The sequence below is a fragment of the Hemicordylus capensis genome, chromosome 1 (assembly GCF_027244095.1).
Source record: "Hemicordylus capensis ecotype Gifberg chromosome 1, rHemCap1.1.pri, whole genome shotgun sequence".
Classification (NCBI taxonomy): Eukaryota; Metazoa; Chordata; class Lepidosauria; order Squamata; family Cordylidae; genus Hemicordylus; species Hemicordylus capensis.
The window spans coordinates 159,293,825-159,315,471 of NC_069657.1; the positions used below are offsets into that span (position 1 = coordinate 159,293,825).

Consider the following 21,647-nt stretch of genomic DNA (forward strand, 5'->3'; position numbering starts at 1 on the left):
CAATACCCAGGGCTCATCCCCTTGGTTTACTCATGAGAAGGGCCAGGTGGCAGGTTCAGCACTGCCCCAGTGAAAGGAGCAATTTGTCATATGTTATGATGACAGATGCTGATCTGGAACAGACTGCTCACTCATGAGAGTGTAAGACCTTGCGGATACCCCCTTCAGAACGCATGAGAAGAACCGTATGTGTGGACAGGGGTGTTGGCCAAAATCTCTAACAATGTTTGACGACAGTCCCACTTCTCCCATGGATCACTCTCTCATGGGGGCCAGATGACAGATGCCACCCAGCCAGATGGCTCTATATAAGCAAGCTGTGGGGACAGCTACCCTGGCAACAGCTCTCTCTTGACTGTCACCAAGAAGCTCTCAGAGCATGCCCCCTGCCAGCCCATCCACCCATTTGAACATGTCCACCTTTACTTGTGCCTAGAACGGTGACCCCACTCTCCTGGGGCCGCTGGAAATCAGGGCTCTCCTCTTCCACAATTCCCCATGGAGGCAGATCTGCATACAGTGAAACACTGGTCTGAACCTGGGGATTTCAGATGAGAGTAAAGATCTGTTCCCCAGTCTGCACAAGGCAGCTACACTCTGACACTTGGAGCATCAAAATCTCCTTTGGGTGTGTGAAAGGTTTCCCTGGGGAGGAGGGGGGTAGCTGTGCAAAAGTTGTATAACCAGAGAGAGCTGGGGGGGGGGGGCGGCATGCAAGCAGGGCCTCCTTTGTTGGGTGCTGTCCCTCATGGGCGTGCAGTACAATGGAAGATCAAAGGTTTTTGAGCCCAAGGTCCTCCTCAGTAGACTGACCCTCTCATGAGAATGCTAGTCTACTGGTGACAAGCTGCCACAGAGGCAGGAGTGTGGCTTGGTCTCCATGGATTGATTTGCCGGGGTGAGTCCTCGCAAGTGCATCCTTGGCCACAGTGGGCAAGAACCTAGGATCCTTTGCCCTCCCTCATATACATATCCTCTCCTAGAAAGTCATCATGTTCCCTTTCCTTTCCTTAGTAACAGGAAATAGTGCCCCCCCAGACCCCCACCCGCCAACCATTGTGCTTGTGCAAGACAGTTTCATTTTGGGACTCTTAGGATGGCAGCGGTGCAGTCGCTGCCAGAAGAAGGGCTGGCATGTCATGGCATTTAAAGGGAATTAAATACCCATTCCCTGCTGAGGGTGGGTGGACCATTCTGAAAAGGTATGATCGTGCTCAGTACACCCCCTTGACAATTGTGACCAATGGCTGCCACTCTGACGCCAAGTGCTGAAGCCTTGCCCACAGTCTGGCGACGTGAGCACTATGGAGCTTGCTGGGATGCAGCCTTGACAGACCAGGAAGAGGGAGGGGCTCCGGAGGTTGCCGGACCATAGTTAGACGAACAGCTGTGATGCGATTCATGGTTAGACCAATTAACCGCAGGTCCTGTGACTTCTGGTTTCACATTATGTGCGAATGTGGCCTTTCTCTTTTGAAAAGGTGCTACAGGTTAGGTTGACAAAAAGCAGTTTGTCCCATGGGTTTCACTTGGGCATAGAATGTAATGGTCAGTTACACTGTCAATTTCTTGTGGAGGTATATGCTTTATTAATGACGTGTAGTAGTTAGAGTGCCGGACTAGGACGGGGGAGACCCGAGTTCAAATCCCCATTCAGCCGTGATACTTGCTGGCAGACTCTGGGCCAGTCGCTTCTCTCTCAGCCTAACCTACTTCACAGGGTTGTTGTGAGAAGAAACCTAGGTATGTAGTACAACGCTCTGGGCTCCTTGGAGGAAGAGCGAGATATAAATGTAAACAACAACAACTAGTATTTATTATGTCTGGTGAAAAGCTTCATAAGTACGAGCAGCAGTAAATTCCAGCTGCCACCACAAGGGGGAACATGTTTCCCTCCCAAAATTGTCCGGGTGAAATTGACAATGTTAAATATTTTTATGGCAACTTCATCACACTGAAGATAAATATGGTCTCTGCACTAGCTGATTCAGAATTACTCGGGAAAATGTTTGATATTTTTCTTCACAGAATAAACTCCCCCCTTTTCTCCCCCTTCCTTTTCCACAGGACCCTGCTGATTACTCCAAATTAATTCTGAACAGTGATCAACAAAGTGTTCTTTTTAAGATCCAGGACCAAGAATCACCTTCCATATTTAATCATACTATCCACGAAAAGTCAATGTACAGCTTAATTGTCTACAAGGCAGAAGGAAGCCTAACAAGCCACTTAGTAAGTGTGGAGATCGAATGGGGCAAAACCAGATATTTGAGAAAAAAACAAGTATTCTATATATTACCAGGTGAATTCAAAGGGAAGATTGCAGTCGTGGTATCTGATTTAATGGTAACAATCCACCAGATATTTGAGGGTATGAATGTGCTGGGCCTGATAATTCAATTTTCCAATTGTAGCATTTTAGGTTTGGAACCCTCTGAGTAACCCTGCATACCACACACCCTGGAATTCAAAACCATATTTTTCTGCTACATGGCTTCATGGCATCTGAGGGCCAAACTACACAGTGAAGCTCTTCCCACGATTGGCGAGAAGAGCTTCTTCTGGGTCTGCAGGGAGAGCAGGCTTAGGGATCATGGGAATAGCCTCATTATATTGGCTGTGATGTGCTTGTTTGAAGGTTTGTTGTTGTTGGTGGGTTTTTGGGTTTTTGGTGGGGTTCTTTTTGGTATTTGAGCCCCTGGTGGCGCAGTGGTAAAACTGCTGCCCTGTAACCAGAAGGTTACAAGTTCGATCCTGACCAGGGGCTCAAGGTTGACTCAGCCTTCCATCCTTCCGAGGTCAGTAAAATGAGTACCCAGAATGTTGGGGGCAATATGCTAAATCATTGTAAACCGCTTAGAGAGCTCCGGCTATAGAGCAGTATATAAATGTAAGTGCTATTGCTATTTCCTGAAAGTAACAGCCATGGGAGGATCTGACAAGATCAGGATCATGATTTATTATTTACTATTTATTTATTTATTAGATTTATATACCGCCCTTCCAAAATGGCTCAGGGAGGTTTACAGCATGATAAAAACAATTAAATCAAGTTAACAGTTAAAATTAAACTATAAAAACAGAATAAAACCAATTCAACAATTCAAACAGCTTAATAACCCTGGAAATTAGAGCAGCAATTTAAAACAGTTTGTCAATCATTTAAAAACCCTGGAAGGCCAGGCCAAACAGATAGGTTTTAAGGGCTCTCCTGAAGGACAGTAATGATCTCAAATTACGAATTTCTGCCAGGAGTGCATTCCACCGCCCAGGAGCAGCTACAGAGAAGGCCTGCCTCTGCGTTGCCACCAGACGAACCTGTGGCAACTGGAGACGGATCTCCTCAGATGACCTTAACATGTGGTGGGGATCATGTAGAAGAAGGCGCTCTCTAAGATAACTCAGACCTAAGCCATTCAGGGCTTTAAAGGTAATAACCAGCACTTTGTATTTTGCCCGGAACCGTATCGGCAGCCAGTGTAACTGTTTCAAAACAGGCATAATACGGTATCTCCAGGTTACCCCAGAGACCAATCTGGCTGCCGCATTCTGAACTAACTGAAGTTTCCGGACTATGTACAAAGGCAGCCCCACTTAGAGCGCATTGCAGTAGTCTGGTCTGGAGGTTACCAGCAGATGCACCACTGTTTTGAGGTCATCCTCTTCAAGGAATGGGTGCAGGATAGAAAGCACTCCTGGCCATGGCCTCCACCTGAGATACCAGGCTGAGGCCTGGGTCCAGGAGTACTCCCAAGCTGCACACCTGCTCCTTCTTGGGGAGTGTATCCCCAACTAGCACAGGAAGATCTAACTCACCCCTCAGATTCTGATGTGGGGGGGGAGGGGGAGGGGTTTTTAACTCTTTGACCCCGTGACCCCAATCTGGATTGGGCCTTTCTGGCTGTTAAACAAGGGAGGGGGGCAGAGCAGTTGGATTAGAAGATACCTCTAACTCAGATCCTATGACACTACGGTTCTGTAGTCTTAAGATACTATTGTATGCTATGCTATTGATATCACAAAGGTAATTATTTAACCCAATTTACAATGCAGTCCTAGAGATGTTGGCAAGAGTTTAATGTTAGGAGTGTCCCTTCTCTAATGGACTTTATGTCCTCTGACCCCTTGGTTCTTTTTTCATTCCATTTCCCATGTTCTTATGTAGCTGGCATCTGCCTTTTAGTGCTTCCATTCTCTGGATCCTGCAATAGTTATAACTAGATGCCATGGTGTGCAAAATGAAGCCAAACCTTTCTGTCTCTCTCTGTCCTGCTCTCTCTCCTCTTTACTCCCCACCCCCACCCCAGCATCTCCAACATAGGGCTGAGAGAGATTCCTGCCTGCAACCTTGGAGAAGCCACTGTCAGTCTGTGAAGACAATACTGAGCTAGATAGACCAATGGTCTGACTCAGTATATGGCAGCTTCCTATGTTCCTATGTTCCTACTAGACACCTGTTCATGCCATAGAAGTCAAACAATTTATTCTGTAATCCAAAAACCTTTCATTTGGGATGATAGTTAAGATGCTTTACGTTTTTAATCGTGCTCTAAAAAGACTGGAAATTGCAAGTTAAGGTGCCCATCTCAACTTGCAATCTCCATTCTTTTTAGAGCATGAGTGAAAATGTAAAGCATCTTAAGGTGCCCATCTTAATTTCCTCACCATATAAGCTGTAAAGACTTTGTACAGTCAGGTATATGATGATGGATTTAGTAATGAGGCTCCATACACCCACACTTCGCCTTGATCGGAGATCATCAGGCAGAAATTCATCAGGGGTATCTCTAGGAAGTGGTTGGGGAAGCTGTACCTGTTCAATGCCTGCCTGGATGCATCGCTTCGCAGCCCAATGTCTAAATGAAGGACCGAGGCAAAGCATGGGTTCATGGAGCTTCTCTTTTACAGCCATCATCATATATCAGAATATACAAAGTCTTTACAGTTTATATAGCACAGAAGTTGCAGGGAAGCAATGGCAGAAGAGGGGGCATGCACATACCTCCTGCTTGTGGGCTCCCCAGAGGCATCTGGTGGGCACTGTGTGAAACAGGATGCTGGACTCGATAGGCCCTGGGTCTGATCCAGCAGTGATGCTCTTATGTTCTTAAGTTAAGATGGGTACTTTAACTTACAATTTCCATTATTTTTAGAGAACGAGTGAAAATGTAAAGCATCTTAACTCTCATCTCAAACCAAAGGTTTTTGGATTACTGAATTTCCAGGAGTTTTAAAAAGGAAATCTGATTGGACACCATGTAGAAGAGCTTACCCATGCTCTTAAAGTGAAGTCTTCCAGTTCTTTTACATCATACTTCTGATGTAAAACCTCTGTGTTTCTTGTTTTTGCCACCACCTTATATGCCACGCAAGGCCCGAATAATCTCGCCATTAGTCCATTAGTTGCCCTGCACCCACTGCCTCATATAGCTTGCAAGGACCCCCGTTTCCCTGTCATCAGCTTGTGCTTCCTCATAGGCATTCACTTTAGCTTGAATTCTCTTCCACAACCTGTTGCCACCTCCTTGTATTCCCTCACAAGTTCACTCTACCGCAGCCATGGAAAGAGAGCTGGGAGGAAGTACACTTTCAGATGTCCCCATATGCTTTCCCAGTGTCCTTGTGAATTCTCAGCCCCATGGGCTCTGCTTCCTGCAGAAGAGGCCCTCCCAGTACCAGGAATGTAATGAACTGCACCAGAGATGGCCACGGTGGAAGCAGCACCAGGGGAATGCTACAGATTCATTGGGATTGCAGTATAGGGCTGTGCACAAAAACGGCTTGGCCTGTTTGGTTCGAATTCGAACCAGCTTTGAACCAGGGTGGCTAGGTTTAGTTTTGGTTTTGCTCAAACTCCCCATTTGGTTCAAATTTGAACAGGTCTAAAAGGTTCTACATAGAGTATAATGGGGACTCGAACTGGCCCATTATCCCCTATGCAGAGCACCTAGGGCAGGCCTGCACAACATAAGGCCCGGGGGCCGGATTCGGCCCGCAGAGACTATTTTACTGGCGCCTCAGGTATTCTGCAGCAACACAAGAGCTGGAAAGTGCCTTATAGCGCCATCCTGTGCATGCGTTCTCAGAAATATGCTCCATGATGTTCCCAGTGAGGCTTACTCCCATGTAAGTATGCCTAGCATTGCAGCCTGAAAGCAACAACAGTTTAAGGAGAGGAGAGGACTTGGCATTTGTTTGGGGCTGACATGCACTCTAGAGGCCCCACTCATTGAACACAATGACAGCACCTATTATCTGACCACTATCCTTGGTTAAAACTATGGGTCCATTGACGGGGGGATAGATGCACAAGTAACTAATATAATAATTTAAATTTTAATGTAATAATGTGCTAAAAATTTGATCTCGGCCCCTGCACTCCACATTGTGGATGGTTCCGGCCCACTAGGGCATTTGAGTTGTGCAGCCCTGACCTAGGGTCACAAAACTGGGGTGAGTGCCTACCCATTGGACACTCCTGTGATTTTAAATGATTTTTGAAGATTTTTCAAAATTCAAAATGCAAACATTTTGCATTTCCCCCATAGGGAATAATGGAGATTTGAGGCAGCCCCATTCCCACCCTGAGGGTGGTGCGTGGTCACCCCAAAGTGGGTTTGGGGGCACAGCAGGTTGTAGCACAATTCTTCCCAGCAGCCCCAAGCTGGTGAGGTATATGTCCCCCGCACCAGGAATTTTTTCTTTTCTGGCCTCTTAAAAGTCTATCTCTATCAGAGTAGGTGTGTGTGTGTGTGTGTGTGTGTGTGTGTGTGTGTGTGTGTGTGAAAAGTTCATAGGGATTAATTGAGAGAACTCATACAGCAGCAAATCCAAACACAAATTGGATTCTTGGTTGCTGTATGAGTTTTCTCCATGAATCCCTATGAAGAACCTTACACACACACACACACACACACACACTCACATGCCCCACAAGCTTGGGCTGCCTAGGGGGAGTTGTAGCAAAACCTGCTGTGCCCCCAAACCCACTTTGGGGTACCCAGGCACCCCCAAAGGGGAGAATTGACCAGCTGGGCCACCTCAAATCCCCATTGTCCCCTATGGGAGAAATGAAAAACATGCAAAAGATTTTTTCAAAAATAACCTAATATCACAGGAGTGCCTGATTGCTTTGGGGTTTAGATGGCAGTTGGCACCCATGGGTGCCTACTACCCACCCTGGTTTTGTGCCCCTAGCAGGCTGCAACACCAACATGCAGTGACACAACTAAAAAGACACCAAGCTGAAAACCAAAAAACCACCACAGCGACAGACCTGCTGCTGCTGTGCCCGCACAACTGCAAATCCAAGGGAACCAAATCAAACACTGCAGACTGCTGCAACAGCCACAAACAAACAAGATCTAGCAAGACAGTGCAAGGCAGTAAAACCAACCCCCTCTGCAAAGAAACCAATATGCATGTAGCCCAAGGAATCACGCAATACCTGGTAGCTGGGTTAAGGGTGCAAGAGAGCACCCTTGACCTTGGCTAAAAGCTGGGATCATTAAGGGGGTCAGGTAGGTGGGAAGCGGAAGGATCCATGAGGATCATGCCACTTCTCTTGACCAGCCCAGGCACAGTTAGGCTGGTCATGAGAACAGCCTCCCTATCTGTGGTGAAAAAAGCTCACCAGAACTTTGAAACCTCTTTTTAGGTGTTAAAAACCTAAACTGCTGTTATCTCAGCCATTTCACAATGGATTTGCACTACATTTGGAAGGGTGGTGTCTCTTGCCCCCTAGTTGACATGTGCACGATTTCAGAGGGATTGGGTGGATACATTTGACTATATAAGCAATAGAATGTTCCGGGCTTATAATGGCAGAATGTTGAAAACACTCCTCATCTTAACTATACTGGCTTAGCTGTGCCAGTATAATTTTCTGATTCAGCTCTAACGTCTTTGGTTTGGGGTTGGTTGATTTGTTTTTTTGCTAGCAGTAGTTGTTTTTGAGGAGGAGAATGGTTTTAGTAACATCTTTGTATACTTGTTAGCATTATAACCATTGATGAAAAATTTATCAGTGTCGGTCAGCCCTGATAACTGGATGAATCTACTAATGTGATGGTAATCATTTTGAATTCATTATCAAGGGAAATGCTGCTGTTGATTGTTTGCAAACAATTTGTTCATTATTTATCATGTTTATGTACAATTTGTTGTACAATTTGTTGTTTGTTTACCAATAGAAAGCTGCCACAGCACTCAAAGGCCTTTTATAGGCATGGAAGGAAAGAATTGGGGGGAGGGAGAGAGGGAGAGGGAGAGAGAGGGAGAGGGAGAGTGTTTTATTATTCAGAAGAAACTGCAGCCTAAAAAGCATTTTAATTAGAGGAAGAGAGCATTTAAAGCTATGCCATGGCACAGGGAGAACACCAGCAGCCCCTCACCACCCAAGCCACACCCCATGCACATCTGATGTCAGACGCTGCCTCATGGGTGTGGTTGAGTCTGCAAACAGGACTGCAAGTAAGGGCCCATTTGCAAGTAAATATCACGTTCAAGCCAGAGCACCTTTCCCTGCTTGTAAAGGCAGGGTTGGGAGCCCAGCACTGGCTAAAGCTGCTCAAAAATGGTGCCGCGCGGCATGATAGGTCTTAATCTATCTTTTTGATGGATTTCCTAAACAAACTACTTTATTTAGAGCTTTTCCATGCTTCCAGACAATATTACTTTCCTGTACACTTCTTTCCTGTACACCTTTCCTGTACACTTCCGCTGCAGCTGGGGCAGATCAAGAAATCAGCTCTCTAAAAGGAGTGTTGAAATTGGGCTCTGGCACTGGGGAATATGCACACCTGAAGACACACAGCCCCTCCACTAAAAGCAGTTGTCGATTCCCACCCTTCTTGGTGCCGCAGCTGAAGGGAAGTGCTGCTGCTTCCTTGTCTTCACCCAAACAGTCACCCATTATCACTCAGGGCTTGTGACTTTGTGCTTCTTGCTGCTGCCAGAGGTCCATAAGAACATAAGAAAGCCCTGCTGGATCAGGCCCAAGGCCCATCTAGTCCAGCATTTCACACAGTGACCCACCAGATGCCGCTGGAAGCCTACAGGCCAGAGTTGAGGGCATCCCCTCTCTCCTGCTGTTACTCCCCTGCAACTGGTACTCAGAGGCATCCTGCCTCTGAGGCTGGAGGTGGCCTATCACCCTCAGACTGCATGGACATACACAGCCATCCATAGCCCTATTTTCACGTCATATTCAATGTATGCACAATCTTTATACAATGTATGTACGTACAGGTCTACATGCATGAAGACACATTATGTTCAATGCACATATAGTTGTACACTTCCTATCTGTAACTGCATCTGAGGGGGCCTCTACCCAGCTCTTGACCCTGGTAAATCTCTCTTCATTTTTCTTTCCAATTCTCTCCCCCCACTGATCAGTGGAACCAAAGCATGATTGGCTGATCACTTACATTTGTCAAAGAATGTACCCAATTCAGAATAGAGGAACAAGTGTTGGAGGCAACAGGGTTTCATCTCATTAAGGAAATGGGAGGCTTTAGAAAGTTACCCTGCTTCTCATTTACTCCAGTGTGGGCTTGGGAAGTAAATACCTTCATTACAGAATTTAAACTATCCAGGACCCAATAAAGAGCACATTGCTAGAATTTCCCTCTGTTCAACAGGCCTATGTTCAGAACCTAGGTTTTCATGCTAATGCTCTTTGGTTGTAAGAAAGTCCTTATTTAAATAGCAATTATACACTGATTGTGCTTTTCTTTGGGTTTAGGTTGAAGACCTGGGAGAAAAGCAAACAGAAGGAATGACAGCTGTGAGGTGTGAACTGGCTTTTGGTGATTTGTTACTTTGCTGTTCTAGTATGACAGAAACTGCTAGCCCCAGTTTATCTAGGTCTTGGATCTCATCAATACAATTAGAGCAAGGGCTGTTTTGTGTAACAATTGTTTGCTCTGGCTACACCCAGTGGTAGCTGGTGAGGAAGTGAAAAGGATAGGAAGGGATAAGAATAAGCCACTGAGCAGCAAAGAGGAGGGAATTCCCTATATCCTTACTAGGGATGTGCACGGACCGGTCTGGAGCCCATTCTAAGGGCCTCCAGACCGGTCAGGACCTGGGGCCGGTTCGACGCCAGGGGGGTGGATCTTTAAGGGGAGAGGGTGTACCTACCCTTCCCCCTGCTTTCCCTCCGCCAGCTCTCCCTGCTTTGTAAGCATTTGGGGCGGCAGGGTACCTTCCTGCCGCCCCTACCCCCGCTCCTCATCAAAAGGCTTCAAAAGCCTCACTGCATGCACACATGTCGCACGTGTCACCTCCGTGTATCGCACGTGACACAGGACGTGACGAGCACACTCAGTGAGGCTTTTGAAGCCTTTTGGCGAGGAGCAGGGGTAGGGGCGGCAGGAAGGTACCCTTCCTGATAAATATTTTGAAAATGGACGGGCCAGCCCATGGTCCATAACAGGATATGGCCAAGAAGGAAAGTGAGTCAAAGGCAAGCAGCAAGGCCGAGGATATTTCATATGCTGTCTCATGGTCCTGGTAAGGAAGGGAGAGAAGGAGACAGAAAGAGAGGGCAAGGCAGGGGAGGACGGGGGTCCCGCAAGCATGTCAGATCTGTGATGGAGTTCAAGCATATCAGCAGGGATCTCAGTTAGACTCCCGACTGTAAGGGCTCCCTGCCTTTGTGGTGAAACTCTGTCTGATAATGCCCAACAAAGGGGCATATAAGATTCAACACACCTGCTGGACCCAATACGATGCACAGCCCTAGAAGTTATTATTTTTGTCCTAAAGGCCAAACGATACATAATGTTATACACGTAGTTTGGCCTTCAGCCATCCCATTCCACTGTGAAGGGATTACCTGCAACAATCATTCTCTTTCTCCTACAAAGAGAGGAGTCATGGCTTTAGAGGTTAAATATATGAGCGCAAGAAACAATTATTAACTGATAGTATTTTTTTGGCTGGCGAACTTACCATAAACATTAAGAGACAGATGAAATCTTCTCTTCAAATATATTGCCTGCCTCCAGTAAAATATCTAATGCTTTATTTTACTTTATTTATTTTCTGTCATGATGAAATCAAGTTTCCTTACAGATTCATTAATACTTTGGACCAGGATGTCAATATCACTCTTGGCAATGAGGAGTTTGTCAGTGTTAACAAAAGTTATGGTGTTTCAAGCTACAAGACCCTGACACGGGGAAGGTGAGGTTTTGTGGGAAATCTCCGTGCTCTGAACTAACTTCAGTTTCCTTTCTTGGGTTCTCTGTGGCATCTCTGGTCCCATTTTGAATATAGCCTTTTTGCATTCATTGCAGGAAAAGAGATAACATGAGTATAATAAGCATATGATGTCTTTACTTCCCACTGCAGGCACATTTTTCAGGGCTCGTTCTGGTCAGGTAACTATAAGAAACTGCCTTATATTGAACCCTTTCTCACGATCAGTGAGAAAGGGCAATCGGGTTAGAGGGGAGGAAGCCCTGAAGAGCTTACCTCCCTGCAGATGAGCAGTTTCTTTTCCTTGGGCAGGCAGATCACCTGCCCAGATGAGCACCGGCTGCTGCTAGTAGCTCTGAGGGTCAGGGTACCAGGACTCATCACTCCATGTTGCTCCCCCTGGAGCTCCAATAATGCCCCGTGTGAGTGCGCAATGCATTTTGGGGATCCCCCTCACCTCGTTTTAGAGAGATGCTCCATAGGCAGGTTTGCTGCCACAGTGCCACTGGGATTGGACCCAATCCCAGTGGTGCACATGCATGTGCAAAACCGGGCTGGGCTTCCTTAGCTCAGTTTTGCACACACGTATGAATAGCCTCATTTAGTCAGACCCTTAGCCCACCTAGTCAGAGATTGAATGTGGGACCTTCTGTATGCAGAGTGGGTGATCTTCCACTGAGCTACAGCTCCTCTTCTGGCTCTGCTTTTATTCTGATACTATCAATCTCATCCACATCCAGGGCCTTCAAAAAACAGGCTCAATTATATCAAATCTGAATAATCAGATGGCCCAACAAAAGTCTCTTGGATGGAAGGAAAATGGTCTAGGCAGGAAACATAGTTTATATGCTACAAAAAGCCAGAGCTCCTTTGACTTGATGGCACTCATGTGGAGCTTTCCCAGCCAGAAATGATTGCATGGTGTGACCCTGACTGGATATACAGGTGCACCCTGGGATTAATCACAATCAGTCCATGCCCTCCCTTCACACATATTCCACAACAAGTGATCTGCATTGTTAGAATTGATAGGGCTGATCCACTGTTGGGAGAATGTTTCTTCCAACAGTGGATCACTGTTGCTGATCCACTGTTGAGAGGGAGAATGTTTGAGCATTTTGTTGTACTTAATTTCTCTAGAGCAGGGCTGCTCACCCTTGGCCCTCCTGCAGTTGCTGGCCTATAATGCCTATAATCCTTGGCTATTGGCCACTGTGGTTGGGGATAATGGGAGTTGCAATCCAAAAACAGCTGGGGGGCCTGAGCAGGCCTGCTCTAGAGTAAAGCCACTATAGCCATGTCCTGCATCCCTGAACTTTTCTGAGAGATTTCACTTTAACTCAGCTTCACCATTGGTAAGTGAAAGGATGAAACCTGAGGGTGGTTTATTCATTACTTATACTGGTTTGTAATTTTTACTACAGGGCAAGGATGAAAGAAGGGTGGAAGGGGAAATTTGGATTGTTATTTGTAATAAGTAATATATATTCACTGAATTCGGAAGCTCAAGAGATGATTGTGTAATCATTATTGTTTTCTTTCTTTCTTTTTATGTTAAATAAAACTGAATAAATAATAAAAAAGAAAGGATGAAACCTGGGGAAAGATGAACAATTGCTGGACTTTCCTCTCTTTGCACGATCAAAAATGTAGGCGATGATGCACAGAGCAAGTGCTATCATTTCTGGTACATGAAACTGGGAACTTTGCTGGTAGGGAAGTGGGAAGAGATGCAGTTAATTCTTCCTGATTCCCCTTGTCTCTTCTCCTCATAACAGCCATTCTATATCTGAGAACAGAGATCAAGAAGTACGTAGACTGAAGCTATATGGAGAGCTACATTTGGAAAGATGTATGAAGTCTTATACTAAGTCAGACTATTGAGCGTACTAGCTCAGTAGTGTCAACTCTGGCTAGCAGGAGACCCTAAGGTCTCAGGCAAAGGTCTTTCCCAGAAAGGTTCTCAGAGTTTTTTTTACTGGAGATGGCAGAGATTGAACCCCTGGACTTCATAGGCACAGCAGCATGTGCTCTACCACAGAGCGTCTTCCCAAGAAATGTGTGTGCATCACACTAGAGACTTGCCTTAGGAACACAGGCAGCTGCCATATACCAAGTCAGACCTTTGGTCCAGCCAGCTCAGTATTGTCTACACAGACTGGCAACGGCTTCTTCAAAGCTGCAGGCAGGAGTGTCTCTCAGCCCTATATGGAGATGACAGGGAAGGAACCTGGAACCTTCTGCTTCCCAGAGTGGCTCCATCCCCTAAGGGGAATTTCATACAGTGCTCACACTTCTAATCTCCCATTCAAATGCAACCAGGGCAGACTCTGCTTAGCAAAGGGGACAATTCATGCTTGCTACCACAAGACCAGCTCTCCTCGTATAGACTCAAAAGTGAGTTATTTTAAAAATAAGGGAAATAACTTGGTTCTTTATCCAAACCACTCCAAGGCTTGAAAAAGCAGTCCCCTGACAAAACATGAGGAAAACATCTCCATTGCTGTGCATTGTTAGAAGTCTCCTAACTAAGCAGTGGATACACTTTCCACCGCCCCCCTTGAAGTACTGCTGTACCCTGGAAAACTGGAACAGGGAGGCAAAAGCCAATCCTGATGGGACGGGGGTTGTGATAAGAGGGTACCCTGGAGAGGATGCAGGTTTTTGGGGTTTTTTTAGCCCCAATTATTTGCAAAAGGGGAGGAATCTCCTCTTCTTCCGTGTAACGGAGCTTGGTGGCTGCCTTGCACTGAACAACAGGAGTGAATTCAGATTCATCAGGGTGGGAGAACCAAGAAAACCAAGGATGGGAGGAGGAAACAAACTCCTCACAACTCTTCCATGGGGGCAATGGCTTTCCCCTGCAAGCTGGCAATTCTCCTTTGGTCTGGATTTTAATAAGAGTCAGAGGAGAATTCGGGGTTTACTTCCTCTTGGATAAGGAGAGGAGAGCTGGTCTTGTGGAAGCAAGCATGACATGTCCCCATAAGCTAAGCAGGGTCTACCCTGGTTGCATCTGAATGGGAGACCACATGTGTGAGCACTGCAAGATATTCCCCTCAGGGGATGAAGCCGCTCTGGGAATAGCAAAAGGTTCCAAGTTCCCTTCCTGGCTTCTCCAAGATAGGGCTGAGAGAGATTCCTGCCTGCAACCTTGGAGAAGCCGCTGCCTGTCTGTGAAGACAATACTGAGCTAGATAGACCAATGGTCTGACTCAGTATATGGCAGCTTCCTATGTTCCTAAGGAGGTATCATTTTCAAATCTGGCTTGGGAGAACTTCTCTGGCATCCCTACTGTACACATCTCATCTTGATACCTAACCCCTGTCTAGACATTCAAAGAGAATGCTGTCAAACACACAGGGCTGGAAGTGGGACGGAAGTCCAACCCCAGCCCATCACTCACTCTCCTGCCTCACTCTTTAAGCTTAGAGCAGCATTCATCTGAAGAGACGAACACTGTAAGTGTGACTGCCTCCATTTCAGTGATTGGGAGACTGGTCCAGATTGGGAGACTGGCATAGTCTCCCAATCACGGAAATGGAGGCAGTCACGCTTACAGTGTTCATCTCTTCAGATGAACGCTGCTCTAAGCATGAAGAGCGAGGCAGGACTCTAGTATTCTAACCTATGTGAGGGGAAAGGTTAGTGCAAATGGTTGCTCTTCTTTCCAGCCCTCATGGTAGGTTGTTCTTGCTGACATTCGTAAATTTAAGCCATTCATGCAGAAAACCTGTGATGTTCTTTTGCATTCCAATGCACCAATCTGTATAAAAAGTCTCTTTTAGGGACTTGCATGTCTGAGAGAGCTGAGACCAATTTAATTAATTAATTAATGGTGTTGCGAAATAGATTTAAGGGTCCATTACTCTTTATATGTGAGGCAGCCGGGGGTGGAAGTGTGTGGGGGGACCACACCAGATGAAACTTGGAAATCAACCAACCACCCTGGAATGTAAGATGATTTATCTCACAAGGAAACAAGAATGTTTTCAACAATGCTGGCAATTTACTGTGCAGTGCAAAATTAATTTTAATCAATGTCCTTCAATTATTCCTAAAAGGATAGCACTGAAGGTTAAAATGCTAGTAACATGCTGTGCTTAACACAGGACTGGAAAACGTGGGTTATTGATTGCCCCTGATCAGCTTGACGAAGCTTGTAAGAAAACTGTGCCCTGTGCTTTTTGGCCATGAGAGGCTAACCAGGAACTATTGTATTCCCTCTTCATATCAAGCTACAACAATGTGAAATGCCAAGTGGGAGCAGAAGAATTCATCCTGCATCTAGGCCTGCTTGATTTTGGAGCAGCATACACTGTTGTTATAACAAATGTGAGTTGCCCTTTGACGTTTACATGGCTTTTTCATTTCTGGGTTGATCTCTTGACTGTTAGAAATGCCGTTGAACCTTGGACCTCATATGCAAAGCAGTATGTATTCAGAGACAGAGACAGAGCCTCTTCCAGTGGCAGAAATGAAGCTGTTTTATTTACAGCATGTCAGAAAACAGAAAAACAAAGTTGTAGCGGTCTGCAAGTTAGCTGCAAGCAGAATAAAATGGGCAAATGTCATGCATCTTCTGCAAACACGCAGCCACAGCCAAGCACTTTTACGTCTTCCTGATGGTAGCTCTCTCCCCCTTTTAAGTCAATGGGATTTTTAAATGCTGAACTTTGACTGCATCTTGCCCAACTTTGTTCAGCCATCCACAGAAGGGGCCATAATCGTATTCTCCATCCACACTCATTCAGGTGTCCTTTGCAGTGGTACAACAGAGAGAGAAAGAAGAGACGGCATGCTAAGGCTGTAATCCTACACATGCCTGAGAGCAATGTGTAATCCTACACATGCCTCAGTGGCTGACGTGATGCACAGTCCTCATGGCAACAGTGGGACTTGCAGCAATGCTGCTGCAGACCTGGAAGAAGCAACACTTCTCCAGAGAGCCAGCAGCTGAACTTGCAGCACTACCACAGGCTTTCCCATTCATGATAATGGGGGGAAAATATGGTGACACTGCTTGTGCAATACTGGCTCTCTACAGTGGTGCCGCAGCTTCCAGATCTGCTGTAGCAGCATCCCAAATTCCACCATTGCTGTTAGAACTGCATGTCCTGTTGGCCACTGAAAACAATAGGACGTATTGCTAAGTGAATATGCACAAGTTGGTCTGCAAAGGCAATGATTTCAGAGAAGCTGGACAAATGGGTGGACAGATTAATAGCAAAATGAATGGACAGACAGATATAATAACAGTCTCTTTATCTCCATTTCTCCTTATGGGAAAATTCAATAGAAACATAACAGATGAACAAAAAAAGAAAAGGACATCTGGCAAAAATGCAATTCTCACCCATAACTCTCACAGGACTACCAAAATTTGTTTTTCTTCCCCTTCTTTTTGTTTGCTTAATACTTTGCAATTTGTTATTTGCAGCTCTATAAACGAGGAGAGACTAGAGTTTCAGGACAACATTTGAATCTAGCCAATCTGGGCACTTCTCTTCCCTCTGGCTGGGAAACCAGCCCTGCTTTATTTCACTTTATTTAAATATTTATCATTATTGATAAAATCAATTATAGACTGTCAGCAAATGGATTCTCTTGCGACCATATGAAGCCCATATATTTTAATAAACTCTTATGAAGAGCCCTAGAGAAGCCATTATGCATAACTTTAAGATCGGGGAGGCTGACACTTCTGTACTTTGAGCTTAGGAAGATGAGAGCAGTTTTTTGTCCTCTCTGTTCTATGTCAGGACTCAAGTACGTAGCCTGATCTAATGTGTTTGTATTCGGAAGTTGGTCACACTGAGTTTAATGGGGCTTACTTCCAAATAAGTGTGTGTGGCATTATGGTGTAATCCTGAGCACACTTACTGGGGAATCAGTGCTGTTGAAATCTGCGGAACTTATTTCCCAGGTACATGTGTGAGATGTTGCAACTGTGATAAGCCTTATGTTGAGAAAGTTCAGTTGAGATCAATGGAATTCAGTGCCTCTTCTTAAGCAGCTGAAATTGGCAATAATAGTCTACTAGGTGCCTATAGAGTACATGTGATCCAAAACCGACAGTATGTACAGCTGACCCATTCATGAAGTGAGGTGGAAGATCTTGCTTCAGGTGTGGGTTTGGGGGTGCTGTGGTGCATATTAGGGGCGGAGTGGCAACCCTGCCTCATGGCCCACAGCCCGTGAGGTGTCATGGGTCCCACCATACCAATATTGCCCAGCGGCACACAAGGTGGCAGAGCATCCTGTACAAACCCCTATGCTCTTCCAGGTTGTCCTGGGAGTTTGGAGGGTGAGGAGGAGGTACTCATGGGTGGGAAGGGAAGGGAAAGAAAGATCTGACCAGCAGCAGCTGAGGTTTCTGCAAGGTGGAGCCCTGTAAAGAGAACGGAGGATACAGGAGCCCTTTTTTGGGAGGGTGACTAGTGGGACACAGAGCATGTCACCTTTCCTTGATGCTGCATCCTCAACTTGTGCTGCCTGCCTGAGTATGTCACAGACACAGATGGCCATCTTGTCAGAGGAGGATATGGAGCTAATCTGCACTCAGGTGGAGCCTGCAGATAGACAGGTAGCTGTACATAAGAACATAAGAACGTAAGAACAGCCCTGCTGGATCAGGCCCAAGGCCCATCTAGTCCAGCATCCTGTTTCGCACAGTGGCCCACCAGATGCCTCTGGAAGCCACAGACAGATGCTGAGGGCGTGCCCTCTCTCCTGCCATTACTCCCCTGCAACTGGTACTCAGAGGCACCCTGCCCTTGATGCTGGAGGTGGCCCACAGCCCTCTGACTAGCAGCCATTGATAGACCTCTCCTCCATGAAGTCATCCAAACCCCTCTTAAAGCCATCCAGGTTGTTGGCTGTCACCACGTCCTGTGGATGCATTGCGCTTCCTGTGCCTGCCCACCCTGAACACACACACACACACACACACACACACACACACACACACACACATATATATATATATATATATATATATATATATATATATATATATGGCATATATTTTTTTAAAAAAAGAAATTATATTGTCCTAAGACTCTCCCTTACCCTGTAGACTGAGAAAGAATTTGAATACATTATTGATATTTCAAATGCCACTAGTGCTCGGAGGTATACTGCCTCTGAACATGGAAGTTCCACATTGGCACCATGCCAGTTTCTTGCAACTAAAATTAGCTCAGGTGGCCCAGCCATAATGAAGGAACACTGCTACCTGATGTTACTTATTCTTGATACTGTGGCTGAGCAGAAACACAGATGTCAAGGAGGCAGATCTGGCCCTTATTTATCAGTGTGGATTAACTACTATCTGTTCTATATTTGCAAATATTGTTGCAGAATGCAATGCATAATAGGCTTGGTAGAGGGGAAGGTCCATATACCATTCTTTAACCACTCTAAATGGGACAGGGTGTCTTTTGGTGTTCCACTTCAGGCAGCAAAATACCTTGGGCTGGCACAATATACAAGGCATGACTATGAGCATTCAATATTTCTATGGCATGTGAAGCAACCATTACCTTCCAAGTGATAATGTTGTGTATTAGGGTGATAGGGGTGGAAGGTCTAAAGTAAATATAGCTGCATTGTAATGAGAAAGATATATTGCATTTAGAACAAGCAGAGACCTAGATAATGGTTGTGAGTTGACTAATCAAGGGTTTATTTGTATGTATCAGGATGCAACTACATTGATGGCACTCAACTTGACCTGTTTTGAGTGTTCTCTTGGCAGTATCCCTTTCCTTTTCATATAGCTATTCTTCTTCAAATTTATCAAGTGACTGACCTTCTCCAGTCTAACTTTTGTAATTATATATATACTTTTTAGAATAACCGGATCTACTGTGCTTTGTGACTTGTCTATAAAGAAACTACCTTATGCGTATGGTACTCTAATATGACTAAAATGCAGGTAGATCGCTGCCATCATTATTTTCTGTCCTCTCAAACTTTTGTCAACATCAGACTTCTATTGAGGTGTTTGTGACATTTCTCCATAGTCCGATGAGTAATGCTCACAATTACCACTCACCCCTTTTAGCATTTTTAAACAGACCTTCTTGTGGTTGTCTCTCCCTTTATGGTGATTAAATGCATCTCATAAACAACCCCAGTACCTTCCTGGCAAAAGCAAAGTTTGCTGATGCTTTTAGTATTATTTTAGTCCTTCAACAGAATTCCTGGTTGTTTAGTGGATCCAGGAGAGGAACATTTGTTTTGGTCTTAGGAAGGATAGCACTATAGATTATAGACTGATTTAAATGCAGTCGAGATTGTGTAGTTTTGTCATGGAACCAACATTTTTTCCTATCTTTCCCCTTAGACTTCTGCAAAGACTATCCAAGCATGGAAGACAGAAGACATCAAAAGTAATAATGTCCATATTTCATGGCAGATCCCACAGTACCTATTAATATCCGCTGGGGAGGTGATGTTCTCCATTACAGGCCTTGCTTTCTCTTATTCCCAGGTAGTAAACATAGACCTTAGAGCATGGAGTTAAAAAAAAATTAGACATCTGATATGTTTGGTGCATGGGAAGGGAGGCCATGATTGGTGAGAAAGGGCTTGAGGGAAAGCAGGGAGGACGGCTGCTCAGTGCTAGCACTCACCTTCCCCACCAACGATTCCTCTTCTCTTTCTGGGTGGGCAAATCGCCCACCCACACGATTGCTGGTAGCTGCCCGCAGCACAGAGGGTCAGGGGATAGGAAGCGGCACCCAGCCACCCCCCCCCCGCACCAATGCACCACACAAGTGTGCACCCCCGCCACACACCCAATGCTTTGCACAATTCCCCCGATGCAAGCAGCTGGGGCTAGCAGACGACCAAGAAAATGAGGTCTCCCTTCACAGCTACTCTCTGAACCTCATTTGGCAGGAGGGCTGCACAAGCGGGTTTGCCGTGGCAGCGGCCGCTTGCCTCCTGCCGCTTCATGTGAGCAGCCAAGAGCGGGCTTGGCTGCCTTCGCTCACTCTTGGCTGCTCCTGAGAACAGCCTCATTATGGATCTCCACTAAAAAGCTGACCACATTGACTGACTGTGTCTTATTTGCTAGCAAGTGGGGTTGCAGTGGTAACAAGCCACAACTCATTCCTCTGCTGATGTCACTGAAGGATGGGGCAGAGGGGCCCTGGGCCAGCAACCTAGTTGATGGGGGCTGATGAGTGCCAGTCTATCAGGGGAAGGGTGAAAGCAATCTGAGCTACAGAAACAAAATGCTGCTTGTAATGATCAAGGTGTGTGGCGGGGTACAAAATCCCTGTGAGGAGTCCTGACTAGGCTGCCACCATCTACTTTAGATATGAGCAGATTCATTCTTCCTAGAGAATATTCTCCCTACAAACCCCTCCCTACAAGAAAGGCTTGAGCAGTCTTACGCCTTCAAGAGCATGTGACTAGGGCCCAATAAGGAGTGACACTCTTCAACAACAAAAAGGATGTATTAATAATTGGATGAGAAGGAGAACTATAGAGCCATCAACAATCGCTGCTTCCATTCAAGTAAAACCTTTCCCCAGGAACTACAAGAACTATGCAGTCGGATCCAGCATTTAAAGAAAAATAAATTCCCTGATGTGTCTAGCTAAACTGGTCCCTATTCTTCCTAATTACTTCCAGGTTAGGAACTCCCAGTTGATTCCCAGCCCAAGGCTCTTAGACTCCCGTTGTCCTACAGTAGTTGCTGATCAGACCCCACTCAGAGGCCTCCAGGGAAGAACTGAAACAGGGGCGTATCTAGGGTAGGGCAGGCAGGGCACGTGCCCTGGGTGCCACTTGAAGGGTGGCGCAATTTTTTAAAATTATTTAAAAAAAAAAAAAAAAAAAAGTCCACCAAAAACAAAATGGCCACCGTGCATGCTCAAATGGCCTCTGTGAGACCCTAGGGCATGCCAGGCCTTGCAGAGGCCATTTGAGCATGCATGGTGGCCATTTTGTTTTCAGTGGCCATTTTTAAAAAAATAAGTTTAAAAAATGGCCACTGCACATGCTCAAATGGTCCCTGTGAGGCCCTAGAGGCCAGCAGGGGGAGGGGGAACCTTTGCAGACCCCCCATGGCCTTTAGGAAGCCCCCCAAAAGATCTACAGGTAAAAAAGATTTTTTTAAAAATTTAATATGTCACTGTACACATATTCAGATTGCCACTATGTACAGAGAATCAGGGCTTGTGAATACTGAGCTGAAGCTTATGAGCTAGGATTGTATTCATTTGCTTTTACTTTGCTTCTTGTGATAAGTGAGTTAAATGTGACGTCTTAATAATATGGCTATTAATGGTGAGTTTGTCTTTGAATCAGTGTGAAATCCTTAGTATTAAGGCCCACTGGGAGTTTCTTGCTCTCTTTCTCTCATTTTAACTGTCTTTCTGAAATACTAGAATATATTCTAAGCAGTGACACAATTTATTCT

The 21,647-nt window shown here is 45.6% G+C and overlaps 1 protein-coding gene across 3 annotated transcripts in view; it reads left to right on the forward strand.

The window, feature by feature from the left end:
• The window catches only part of SLC15A2 (solute carrier family 15 member 2), a 128,429-nt gene that overhangs the window by 98,343 nt on the left and 8,439 nt on the right, over nucleotides 1-21,647 (forward strand). For 2 of the 3 annotated variants that reach the window (XM_053283550.1, XM_053283542.1), the window contains 5 exons: nucleotides 2,068-2,232; nucleotides 9,749-9,795; nucleotides 11,083-11,193; nucleotides 15,448-15,544; nucleotides 19,560-19,706. In XM_053283550.1, coding sequence (XP_053139525.1) covers nucleotides 2,068-2,232; nucleotides 9,749-9,795; nucleotides 11,083-11,193; nucleotides 15,448-15,544; nucleotides 19,560-19,706 — 567 coding nt within the window. The remainder of the gene's footprint in view (nucleotides 1-2,067; nucleotides 2,233-9,748; nucleotides 9,796-11,082; nucleotides 11,194-15,447; nucleotides 15,545-19,559; nucleotides 19,707-21,647) is intronic. The other variant, XM_053283561.1, reaches the window with a different exon arrangement.